The 14084-nt window shown below is 35.4% G+C and overlaps 1 protein-coding gene across 3 annotated transcripts in view; it reads right to left on the bottom strand.

Moving 5' to 3' along the window:
* adgrb3 (adhesion G protein-coupled receptor B3) overlaps nucleotides 1-14084 on the bottom strand; it is a 181879-nt gene that overhangs the window by 51860 nt on the left and 115935 nt on the right. For all 3 annotated transcript variants that reach the window (XM_006638700.3, XM_015362907.2, XM_015362908.2), the window contains 2 exons: nucleotides 8263-8365; nucleotides 6517-6560 (listed from right to left, as the gene is read on the bottom strand). In XM_006638700.3, the coding sequence (XP_006638763.2) occupies nucleotides 6517-6560; nucleotides 8263-8365 (147 nt within the window). The remainder of the gene's footprint in view (nucleotides 1-6516; nucleotides 6561-8262; nucleotides 8366-14084) is intronic.

Below are 14084 nucleotides of genomic sequence, written 5' to 3'. Positions count from 1 at the left end.
CATATTGTATATTATGACATAGCTCTGCTAAGGACTGGCGCCCTCTTTGAAACCATCAGTTTGTTTTGATTATGGATTATTAATGTATTGAAAAAATACAGATTGTAGGTGGAGATAATACACATTTAGCTAAACAAATTGAAATGTACAACCTGGGATTTTAACTGAAGGTGTTGAATAAATGAACAGGTGAGGATGAATACATCTATACATTTAATTACATATACTGCACTGTATGATTTAAATGGAACTTTAAGAGGAAGTCCTCCAAGAAATTAAAAAGTTATCATCATTTGTGTTATTGCTAATCACATAGCAGATAAGTTACTCTTTGGTAAATCAAATGTAAAATTTAAAAAGGAGTTCTTAATGTTTTGGTTCACAAGTTAAAGAAACTGTTCAAAAAGAATACTTTCTAAAAGAGAAAAATGATCACAGTTCTTTTGAGCCAGACACCATTATTGCATTTATATTTAATGAATTCTGCTGTCGTTTAAATAATGTTTCATTTAATATGATGGAAAACTCTGCAAAAGGACTCGGAGGATCATCTTAGTTTTGTTTAAAAATTAAACATTTCATTTATAAAATGAAATCTGAAGCAGATTACTTCAATAAGAAATCAATGGTTAATTGAGCAACAAAAGACCTGATTAAATAGAAAAGTAAAAGAGATAAGACATATCTTCATATTTTAAAAAAAGATTAGAATTGATTTGTACCTGTACTTATATTTTAATAACCTTGACTTGGTTAAGATTTGACATGTTTTTATATTTACAGGAGGTATAAAAGTATCCCCACAGAAAATATATTTCTATATGTAAGTTAACTCTTTACTACATGCTCATACTAATACTACATGCTCATACTCTTTACTACATACTAATTTAACCTCAAGTTAGCCCTGCAGCCAAAGTCTTCATTAAAAAATATTTATCTCTGTTTTAATCCCAGTGAAACCTGAGTCAGATTGGATTGTGTTGTATCAAACATTATATTTCTACCATTGGTGGTCAGCTTTGCTTTTTCATTTTTTTTTCACGGCCTTAATATTAATCATGTACCCTGCAAATAAAATTACCAAGATTTTAATAAAGAGCATTTAATCCAACAAATGACTTAAGTGACTCAGTTTCCACTTTGATTGAGACTGTCTGCCAGTGCCTCTCATAAAGAGCAAAGGCTGTGGTCTACATGCTGTTGTGTGAAAATTATTTACAAGCTGAAAGAAAATCTATGGCTCTATATTGTATGTGTTCCTCACTCCCAGACAACTAGAATTCACCTCAGATTTCATAACAGAGAATATCAATCAGTGTGATTGTAACATCACAATGTATGTAATCAATTTTGTAATTTACCAAATGCTACAAAAGAAAATGCCTTTAGCATCAGATGGTTATTCAGAACAAATTAAATTACATTTAAATTGTTACAGAAAACACTGAATAAAAAATCAGTTAAAAGCTTTAAAATAAAATTGTTCAACTCAAAAACAGTACTACTGATATATTTTGGAACTTTGTGTATTTAAAAATATTTTAATCACTTGTAAAACTCAATGTGATATTATTAGTGAGCGCTTTACATGAACGTTGCCTTTAAACAAATGTATTAGGTAGGTGTTTCAATATAGCACGACAGAACCGATAGTGTCTGTTACCCTACTGCTTAGGAACTCCAACACGTTTCATTGATTAATTTTTATGAACAGTAAAATATGCCTCTAAGTATAATTTTATGATTTCTTATTTCACACTGGAATGTAAAACATTCGAGAAACAATAAAAATGTAACAATGATTTTGAAGAAATTAAAATGAATAGAAAAACAAACTCTGTGAAATGCTGGATTATTCATTGGAGAGCAGTGGGAGATGGGATAGCATTCACACTGAATATTAATAAGTCACCAGTCTTGCTAGTTTCCTAATGGTGCTTTATGGAAGTGTCGGCACTTGTCATAGAGGAGAATCCATTTTAAAGAGTAGTCTGCTGCAAGCTGGTATACATCATTAATCCCCCTGAAGCACTGTTACATAAATAATTAGGCACTCCTTATGAAGACCAAGTTAGATCAACTTAAGTGTTTATTAATATGATATTGATTTCATGAAGAAATAAAAACAAGGCTTGGTTAAAGGAAAAGGTTCTGGTTTAGATCAGTATCCTATTCCTTCTTTTTCTTTCCTGACAGGAGGCATGTGTGAGAATACGATGCAAGGACCATGCAGAATTGTTGAGAGGCTGCACACATTCTTTGCTTGGGAAAACTCCTAAAAGAGCAAGCTCATGTTACAGTATCTTTCTTCTCAACACAAGCAGGGCCTCATGCCTTTTAAGTTAAGGAAGAACACACTTTTCCATGTCTTATTAATGTTTCAGTCTGGGAATAAAAAAATGCCAGCATGTTGTTAGAGAGATTCAGTGCTAGTCTTTCTGTAATCTAACTAGACAGCTTTCAAATCCCCTGCATTTCCAGGACTTAGAAAAAGGAAACTGCTTGTCGTTTCACTAGGCATTTCATTTCTTTGTTGCCTCCTTGGGCTTTTTTATCTTGAAATCCGTTAATTCTATATCTGGCAGACATTCAATCCCTTACATTGTTTATCTAACCTAGGCTGCTTAAAACTGCTCACACCATTTATTACGTTAAGCTTAAAAGTATTTAAATCCTTGCAAAATCAATCCATGGGCCAGAATAGTTATGTTTCGTAATGGCCCTCTGTTGTGGATTAAATTATTAAAACTACAAAAAGCAAACTGAGAAAAGAATAGTGAGGATCAGACATTTTCAATAATCCAGTCTCACTGTTGTATTAAAACCATCAGACAAATCCTGCTGTTATATTAAAGCTATCAAAGTCATGAAACAGGAGATGTGCACCATAAATCCAATAAAAAGTCATAGTTAAAGCTGATTTTTTTCAGGTTTCTGTCTGATTTTCCTGTTGTACTTTGCCTCTAACCCAAAGCAAGTAGATCCACTAACTTGAAATTCAGTATAAGAGCTCAGATTATACATGGTCGCCCAGGCTAATGAAGGTTTATTCAATACAAACGAAATAGACTAAATGAGCTTTCTTTAGTTGCTTATCAGTATACATCTGTTGTGCTGGGAGACATCTTTTGCCTACAGTATCTCACATTTCAGCAGCAGCACTGTTTCACTTTGATAAACTTAAGATATTATGAATTATATAGCAGTCATATTAAATTAAGACTCATAAATAAAAATAATCAAGGAATTTACATAAATCAGAGAAAACGAATTAAAAACGGCACTGGAGCTATTAAGAAGGATTACATTGGAAGGATCACCTGTACTTCTAAAGGTGCCCTAAGCTTCCCAAGGCCAGCTGAGCGTTATACTTCCTCCAGCATGTGCTGGGATGACCTCAAGTTTTCTTCAGTGGAAGCTCCCAGCGGTATCCTAACCAGGTGCCCTACAGCTCAATTTGTTTCTCTCAATTCACGGTAGCAAACCTGCTGCGGAAACATTTAATTACACTGCTTGTGTCCACAGTCTTGAAGCAGTGTTGAAAAGCGCCAGCCTTTCTTGTTACTTGCCACGTCTCATGAACAAAACCATAAAGTGCTTTAACACCTCCACTAAGGGCAGCTACTCCTCCCTCAACTAGATTAAGCAAACTACTTTATTCCAAGAGAGAGATATCACCTCAGATTTAAATGTACTCATCATTGCCTCCTCACACATACAGTAGCAGCAAAACATTAAAGCGTGCATCACCTTTATTTTCTTTTTGGACAAAAATGTCCAAGACTTCAACCAGGACACATGAAAAGTTCTCCTTTTCCACAGAGGGTCTTCTGCCAAATGTTCCCAAGCAAACCGCACTGATTGGTTAGGCCTCCCATGTCTATCCAGCCAGTGTCCATCTCATTGTCAAGCAGTGATGACAGCTTTGCCACTTTCTTCGCCTGAGTGTCTTAAATATAAAGTCTATGATGGTTTGAAGGTAGAACTATCAAATATAAAATGACTTTTGGCCCGAGGTGCTCTTTTATCACGTAAACACATGCTCAGTGTTTTCTTCAATTATGAACAACAAGACAATAACAAAAACATCCTATAACTATTAGGACTAATACCTGTAATAACAAGGTTCAGACTGGAGAGGATATTCTTCCCAATCACACCTTTGAGGAATCTCAATCATTCCCCTGTGAAAATTGAAGTTACCCAGTATAATTACAGGGTTGGTTGGTAGTATCCAATCAACACATAACTTCGTCTCCACGAAGAAAAAATATTCTGAACAGCTGTTAGGTGCAAATGTGCAGTAAGACCTTTACTCTCTGAGACCCAGAATCATCAATGCAACCTCCTCATCCACTGGGACACGTCCCAGCTACACAGCACTCAGTCCAGGGTCTTGAAGTGCCTTCACACCTGCCCAGAGCTGCTCCTGCAGGAACACTCTGGAGCCGGAAAAAGACTGCCCTTGTACCAGAGCTGATCTAGAGGTACTTTTCCATTTCCTCTGCCAACTCCAACTCCTTTCTCCTCAGAGAAATGGCCAGATTATATTACATCACCAGGTCTGGCTCCAAGGATGTGTCCCAGAGTACCGGATACAGTATGTGAGCAGTTATGAAACTGCATGAGGGTCATTTTTGAGACCCAGTCAGCAGCATTAGACTTCAGACAACATTACTCTGGGGTTCACTGGTCACTATTGGCTTCCAGTCCTAAAGCACAAGTCTTTCCAAGTGTGTTGTTCCTTCCACCTCAATGAGGACATTGACCTCTGGGGGCTTAGCTTGCTTTTTCAATAAACATATTAAAAAGTTTAATATTGTTAAGATTCCACCTAATTTCTAATACCTAAATATAAATTAATTAACTGACCCCCTACAGCCCATGTAACACTTGTAAGAGATGAACACCCTGCACTCCTCCAAAATGTGCGCCTATTGCACAGTTCTTGTTTTTCACATACAGTATCAAGCCTCACCATGCCTACAGCAGTGTGAACATCAACTCCTGCAAAATCAGTGCTTGGGGATGTCTGGACATAGCCGGCTAAGAGTCATGCTGAGGGTGCCTATACTGCAGGGATCAGTGTGTGCCCTGAACCTGGAGCTTTTAATTGAAATACTTCTTGTGGATATTCTGCACAAACTGTATTCTTCTAAGGCAACCTTTAACTTTTCTGCCCTTGAGAGTATCTGTAAGTCAAGAACACAATAATTTACTCCTGAGTGTGATACCTTTCAGCGCTGTAGCTGTAGGCTGTGGTCTATAAATAAACATTTACCTGAATCATACAGGAAAAAGGTCATTTTAGGCAATATCAAATCAAGATAAACAGAAAAGGTAATAATATACTATTTAAACCCATTTTGCTATTCATAATATATCTATTAAAACAGACTTTTAAAGACCTTTTAAACGAGCAATTCTTACATTGCCCGGTTTACTGAAACATTGGACCTACACACAGGAGCTCCTGTTCATAATCTGAGATGAACCAGAGTGGATCAACTCCAGGATACTGCCTTTCTGAGGGTCAGCTTTGTTCACTTCTTCTGGCATGCCTTTCAGAGGAAGCTAAAAATGGACTGCAAGAGGTTATTAAAAATACAAAACCCTAAATTAAGAAAGTGCCCATTTTGACCAGATGGAAATGACTCAGAATGAGATCTGACTTCTTGATCTCAATTGTTTCACTTTAGTTTTAAGGCAGATTGGACTAGATACCAGCATTTGTACTCATTGTAGGATATAATTTCAGTGGAAAAACACAGCCTGGACAAGCAAAACTTTAAAAGAAGAATAAAACAAGTACACTGATGGCCATTAGAATATTCTCCTTGAGAGCAGAGAACTAGAACTGAGATCCCTACCCCTACTTACAAAATATATTCTGTCAGTTAATTTTCAGAATCAATCTTTCAAATGTTCTTATCTGTGTTTTTATTTTTTTGATAAAGATTAACTTTCTAAAAATAACAGCAACTATACCCATAGCTCTACTGCTTTTCACAGCATTATTCACAGCAGAATAATCGCCATAAAATAATTTAATAGATAAATAATGTCAGGCCCAGAGGACATGATCATGGAAGTGGTAGCATAGCCTATGGCAAAGCTTTGGATGAAAATAAAGAACATTCATTTTATGATGATATTCTGAAAGAAGCTTTAATTTTATCACCTTAAAGCGGTTTGCAGTAATTAAAAAAAAACAACATAAGATTCCTTAACAGTAAATCTGAGATGATGTACTATTACAGCATTACCAAAGCTTATTTTAAGAAGCACTTGCTTTCCTCCTACGTAGCTCTGTATCCAATTAACAATCATTTCATCAGTCATAGATTCCAAATTAAGATAAACTTAATTAATGCCCAAAAAACTAAAATCTATCTCTATGTTTTAACTGACATAAATGTAAAGGTTCTTCTTATAAAAACAGGATTTTTTTCTCATTTAACATGCTGTATCAAAATTCCTGCTTGCATACAAAAATAAAATCTCTTAACTTACATCATGGAGCTATCCCAAAGAGCACAGTAAGGGTTCATAGATCCCTGAAAAAAAAACATGATAAAAGTTAATCTGTGTTTTTTGCAGCTTTTTAAAGGTGTGAGAAAAACTATATTTTTCAATAACAAACAAGTTACAGATATGTCTATAAAGCTAAAGTGTCTGTCCAAATAATCCTTAGCATTTAAAATAACCTTGAAAGATGTCCCCGAATGATGGGCTTTTATCTAAGAGATTAACAAAAGGGCAAGATCATAAATGAGCTACCTTTTTAATTATCAGTGCAAGCTCTTCTGTGCTTTTAAGACTCTTGACAGAAAGGCCCAACCCCTAGCAGCTGTATATTAATTATTGAACCACTTACAGTCCATTGTTCATTGATTAATGTGGTTTTAATTGATCGTCTCCTGTTGTCAGGTATGCCTACTGTATGTTATGGCAGAGATGATAAAATAATGAGAGAAAAGAAGAAAAAGAAACCTAAAGTCATTTGTCCTCCGGAATACAAGGGGATGCTGAGCATTCTTGGGAAAGTTGAGAAAACTTTATTATCACAAGCTAAAGTTATCCAAAGAAATGCTGAGATTGGTTTCTCTGGGATTTCTAAATATTGACTGCAACAGAAATAATCTTTATAATTTGCCAATTATATTACACTTGATTTGATTTGATGGCTTTGTTAACACTGCAATATAAAGCTCCATGTTGCTATACCCTATATAGTTATTATAACTTCAGTTATTGATTGTAGTACCATGATAAAAGACTCTACAATGTTACAATAATATAAAATGTAAAGAAAGCAAGTGAACACTAAAAAATATGCTCCATCATGGTATCAATTTCACTATATCAGGAGTCTCCAACCCTGATCCTGGAGAGACCCAATCCAGTTAATTTTATAGGTCACCATACTATATATTACCTAGATGTAAAATTTGGGGGCTGTTTACTTAAGTAAGCAAGTAACTTGTGTCTTTGGGGGCCTGTGTAATAATAATCATGCCTGGAGGGGGCAATCATTGGACATAGGACCCCAGAAGTTTATTTTCTACACACTGGCAGTTTTTGTTGATAAACAGTACTGTTAAGTATACAGTATAATTTGTGCTCAGCAGAAAAGTGTTGTGAAGTACATGATCCCAAATAAAATGGTTATTGACTATTGATTTTTATTGACTATTTACATTTTACAGTACTGAGAAGGACATATTTGCTACTACTTTATATCCTTCAGGAATCTGGACAAAGTGCCAGGCTGGGCCACATATGACTTAAAGATCAGTGTCCTTTCAGTCAAATCAGGAAAAAAAAGTTGCATTTATTTACAAAAGAAATAAAAACAAAAATTTCCATAATTGAGATTTCTATTCTCTTTCTAAATTAAACACTCTTTGTTTTCAAACTTTACCCAACAGATTGATTGTTCATCCTGCCCCCGGAACTGACTGAGCAAGAGCGAGACTTGTGCCTGCATTCTCATGCTGACAAGCAGCCAAAGGGAACCAATAGTTCACGATAACCAAGCAATAGCCCCGCAGCCCACAGATGGCCACTGGAATGTACAGTACAGTACCAAAAGCTGAGCCCTTTCATTACTTTGGATAACTTTGAATAGGACCTATTACTCCCAGAGAACACAATATAATTAAACATTTCCAAGGGTGGTGTGTGTCTGCTATAACAATCCATTTTATTATTATCACTATAACTATTGAAAATATTAATAATAATCACAATACTTACATTAGCCAAATGAGCTAACTCTATTTCCAGGTGTGATTCAGCAATCTTGGGCTCAGGTCTCACAGTTACTGCAATGATTTTGGAATTCACAACCGTGTAGTTTCTGTGAAAAAGAAAATAAATGCTGGAACACTCCTAAAATATTTGTGAATACATTATAAAGCAAATAAATATGCTACCCATGATAACTAAAAGGACCCATTTAATTCAAATAATAAAAATCACTGATACACATTTGGCATGAATGGACTCCTGGAAACCTTGAAGGCTTTAAGCATGTAATGCTTATCCAGATACAAACCTTCTCCTGATTTAGACATTGAAAACCATGACATTTCCCAAACTTATTGGGGTTCCTACTGAATACCTTCAAAAGTGCAGAAGCAGTTGAAAGCAGGTGGCTCAATCACACAGTTTTAAATGTGTCACAGGTGAGAGCACTTCAGATTTGAGCTTCAGCCAGGAGCAGCCTGACTGATGTTTACTGCACAGACCTGAGCAGGACATGGTTTCACGGTTCATGCAAAGGAAATAAACAAGATTGGAAAAGAGGAGCAGTCCGGGAACTGTCTTGACGTATGACTCACTTCAGAGTGCACTGCCAGGCACCCGGAACCCAAGAGCAATACTTAAGTACACTTCAGTCATTCATCACAAGGTTCAACTCCCCCAACACTCAGCTAAAGGAAAAGACCAACCTTCTAAAAATAGCAGTGACTAGACCCATAGCTCTTCTGTTTTTTATTTTATGCTTTCATGGTTATTAAACTAGACTTGAAATGACACAAAATATGAAATATCTGTCCTTAGCATAAAGAGGAATGGCTGTTTGGCAAAAGATAACTTTTAACTGTTGTAGTCACAACTGTAGAACAATCCTATAAATATGATTCTAAAATCTTAAGGAAAAGAATTTCAGAGTCCTGTCCCTATAGGTATGAACTTTACAATTTGAATCAAGTTTTGGTAATGGGCTACCAAAAGGCAGATTTATTTATTCTATGACGGGAATTTGTATGTTTATGTGACTTTTTCCAGGTGATCCGGTTTCCTGCAACCTCCCACAGACTTGCTGGCTATGTTCATTGATGTGTGTAAATTGTCTGAGTGTGTGTCCGTGGCCTGAGATGGACTTGGTCCTATCCAGGGCTTAGTTCTGCCTCGCACACTCTGCTTCTGGATAGATCTGGGTTGCTTTGACCCATCCCAAGAATAAGCGGATTTCAGATGATGGATGGATAACCTTTTACATGAAATCAACAAATACAAATCATTACGGATACAAATCCTGGAGGAACACTTACTCTTTTAAGCTTCTAAACACAATGCAATGTGCTTTACTTTCAATTACACAAATGACCAGATGTGTAATTCAAATAATCCGAAACACAAAGCTCCCAGAGTCTTATACAGAAAAGCTGAAGTTTAAACTATGCAAGAAATTTGTGTTGATGAAGCAGACATCATGCAATAGTCTAGTTAGATGGGCAAACATAATCATGGCTGAACAAGATCTTGGGTTTTGATTGTGTAGTTTGTGTGTGGCCTAACGTCAGGTCTGAAACAGTTGATGTTAGCCACAAACACGTTTCAGTGTATTTATGAAGCACACCAATGACACCCTGCTAGTGCTGTCTGAGTTACAGTGAAAGAAAACAGTTTCAGGAATGTCTTTGAGCAATGCATAATTCTCTATTCAATTAGAATTTCAATAGATTTTTACCAAACTCAACGCCTGCGGCACTCATTTTGTTTATTGCAAACCCATAATGGTAATAATAATCAAATTCAGATTTATACTTTTAACATTATTTGTGGCTAATAAAAAATGTCCAGGAGGCTCTAAAACCATTATTGTATAAAGAAAACAATAAAGCGTGTTTGTCTTATGTGAAGCATTTTCATAGTTAAAAATGCATTACCATGACTATCCATTAAAAGACAATTTGCTCCATAAAATAAATGTGTCAAATATTTACAGAATAAATATTTTTAAAGGCACCTAGAACAACCTTGCTGAAGGGAGTTGTATAGACTGTGAACAGGAAAAGATTAAAATAAATTCCTGTTCACTTGAACTTTTAATGTAGTGTATGCAACATATGAAAAATACTTCCCCAAAAATAGATTAATTAGTTGAAACAAAAGTTTTCTATTGTCCTAGTTGGTCTGACTATATGCTTTCCTTACAAACATAAACCCTTTATGGATATAGCTTATGTGCAGCAAGGGCAATGAGGAAACACAATTACTCCTCCTTCAATTACACAAATAATCACACAACACACAGCTCCACGTCTGCTACTGGACAGGCAGCCTAGCTTGTTTGGTGAAAAATGTTCATTGCACAATTTCACTCCACAGCGGTGTACTGGAGTGTCAGCAGGAGCTACAGGAGCAGCCTGTCACTGATATCTCTCCTGTTACTGAAGCCCCCTCTGGTGCCTGGCCTGTCTGCTGCCCTGTGGAATCCTGTGGTGAGCTAGCCAGGACTCAGCCCAGGCTGGAAGGAGTGTCATCCAAATCACTGGGCTCTTTTACTAACATCCAGCATCCAGGTGGATGCTGCACATTGGTGGTGGTGGAGGGGATCCCCATTACATGTAAAGCGCTTTGAGTGGAGTGTCCAGAAAAGTGCTATATAAGTGTAAACAATTATAATTAATTATAATTATTCCCCAAAAGCCCTATTTTGAAACACACGAGATAATTCCTTGCATTTTTGGATCGTTTATCATGAGGCAAGCAGTTAAAAAGTACCATGTGTACATGTGTAAAAAGTACCAAAGGCACAACTTTGTAAATCCTGTTGAATATACAGTTTTGACATTTTATGTTTATGTTAGTTTATATGTAAATGTTTCTATTTACATGTAGTTTTAAAAACTGTATAAAATCTTCTGCATTGTTTACCACTTTGGTATTTTACTTCAGAACACAGAAAATCTGCTCTATTAAAAAGGGGAGAATCTTGATCAATTCTGTGATTTAAATGATGTTTGTCACACTTTATCAAGTTTCAGATAATAGGATTTGGCCAAGTTGTATAATTTATTTACTTTTTGCATTTTGTACAAATAACAGTTGTTTTTCATCCAACATATTTGAGAGTTAATCACATTTTACAACAATATAGTGTTTGATAATGGAGTTACTAACTTGAAAGATTTGATTTGATTTCTTGATAAGACTGCAAAAAAGGTAACAGGCACACATCTACTGTATATACATATCCCCCACACCGTGTTATGGTAATTCTGGATGCAAACACATCTAATGGAGCTTGTGCTCCAGAATTCTCAGCACAACCCTGCCTCTTATTTAATCTAATGATGTGATAATTTTCTGGACTGCTGTCTCATCTTACACCAATTAAATCCAACAGCTGTTGTTTAGGTGAGGTGGATGTTTGCAGATGGTATAAGGTAGCTCAGCTCTGACAGGCACTGGCAGAGAAAAATCCCAGAGCTCCTTCCCTAAGAATAATTAGATTCCCTTTAATATTTTATAATCACCATCATTAAACTACAGTCATAGAAAACGTATTCACCATCCTATATGAACTACAAAAATATGTAGCGTAAAAAAGATTCTTATTCTTAAATAGAATCTGAAGGAAAATGAATGAATATGATAATAAAGAATATCATGCATCATACTGTATGTTCCTTTTTAACAAAACTATGTTCCGTACATGCATTTCCACATACTGTATTGGAACCCTTGATTCTCGTCATATCCCCTTCACACTAGTGTAGTTTTGACTTTTAAAAAGATCTCATTAACAAATACATGTAGCTTAATACGCAATATATGTTGAAAGGCGATAAAGTGCAATTCTGTGCAGTTTTATGATGACGTGAACATTCATCTTGCAAACTCTTTGTTCGGTTTGCACTGTAACCAAATGGCTGTGGTGAAAATGAAGAGTCTGCACCAAGAGTACACACACTGTACATCTACAGTAGGTGTGCTTCTCACAAAGATGCACTGAGTCTTACAAAAAAAGAGAAATGTTAAGATGATGAAAGGGCACAGCTGAAGTATGAAATGAATATTTCATGCATGTGTTTACCAAGGATACACAGACAATGTGCTTTAGGCACAGCAAACACAATGTTCTTTATTAATTATTATTAGCATGGAGGAGGCAGAACTGTTACAGGTGTTGAAAAGCATTTAAAGGAAATAAAAAATGCTTTTTCTTTCATGTAAGCTAAATGATGTAAGATGCTGTACATACAGTACATTCCCATGTTTTCTACCAATTGTACTTAAGGAGATATTATGCTTCTAATATATAACACTTCCATCAGTTGTTCCAGACAAAGATGAAGCCCAATGACTGTATAATTGTTAAACCAATAAGCCTTACTTATTACATGCAAGGTTGCTTTTAACTTTATAATTTTTATAACCCTTTATAACAACAATGAAAAATAAAAATTCTAAAGCTTTATGAATAGGTGCATGCAGATCATCTAATGAAGTCTGATGAAATTGGTAATAAGTTAAATTATATTACTGGGATATTTTGACTTTCTACATATACACAGAAACTGAAATTTATATGTTAGAGATACTTAATGACTTCTTATTAATCCAGATTGTAAAAGCTTGGAAGAACAGTTTTACAGACTTAATCCTTTCAAACTAGGATTCAGTTTAAAGAATAGACCTTTTAGAGTCACTGGGAATTGTGCCCATAGTATGATATCTGTTGTTGTAAACTTTCAATGTCTAAAATGAGAATCTAAAATTGGGGTTTATAAGTTTAGACAGGGCTTTGAAGGAATGAAGTAGAGCTTATGGAAAGTGAATTGGGAAAAGATTGATAGAGATTTCCTAAAAAAGGCTTCAAAAACATAATGTTAAAGGCTCAAAATGAATTCATTCCTATAACAAAGAAATCCATGCCAAGAAACGTATGGCTTAAATTGTTTAATCGACATACTGAGAGAAACATTTAAAAGAAGCTAACGCTCTGCAGACTGTGTAAAAGGGCACAGTTGAATAGAAGAGTATACTGAGCTGCAGGCAGAGTAGAAAAATACATTGGAATTGCCAAGAGAGACAGAAAAGAATAATGCATCAGAAACAAAACTAATGCATTTTCACCAATTCTGGAACAGTAAAAGAACTATTAAAAAGAGGGAATATATAGTTAACAAGATAATAGGGCATTGATAATAGACTAGATTCTGACATACTTAGCAAAGTAGACAAAAATAGACATAAAATAGGAGTAGCTAAGGAAATGCAAGAAGACTTAGACAACATAATGAATTGGGCTGACACATGGAAAATGATATTTAACATTGATAAGTGCAAAATGATCCACACTGGTAGTTACAACATGCACTAAACATATCATATTAGTTATTCTGAATTGCAGAAAGCTACACATAAAATGGATTTAGGTGTTTCTGTAGATTTTTCTATATGCTTGTCAAGGCAATTTTGAAAAGGAATAAAAAAAGCAATGCTGTGGTATTCAGCAAGGGGTGAAGAATTTAAATCCAGAAACGTTATACTTAATGTTTATAATGCACTATTAAGAAAAAAAGTTCAAAGGGGATTGCCTTAAAAGGACAGATTAAGTGATCTTAATCATGATCTAGAATAATGTAGACTGAGTAAAATTGTTCCACAGAGACTGCCAAGTATACCCAGGTCATAATATTGCTTCTACCATGCTTTGTGCTTCCTTGGAAGCATATCCTTCCTTTGCTTTGTACTGTATGTACAAAGATAAGACAGGAGAGTTTTGAATAGATAAGACCAAGATAAGCCTTTAACAAAGTAACAGAAAGGCAAGGTGC

The sequence above is a fragment of the Lepisosteus oculatus genome, chromosome 17 (assembly GCF_040954835.1).
Source record: "Lepisosteus oculatus isolate fLepOcu1 chromosome 17, fLepOcu1.hap2, whole genome shotgun sequence".
In the NCBI taxonomy this organism is placed as follows: domain Eukaryota; kingdom Metazoa; phylum Chordata; class Actinopteri; order Semionotiformes; family Lepisosteidae; genus Lepisosteus; species Lepisosteus oculatus.
This window is presented reverse-complemented; position numbering and strand designations above follow the sequence as displayed.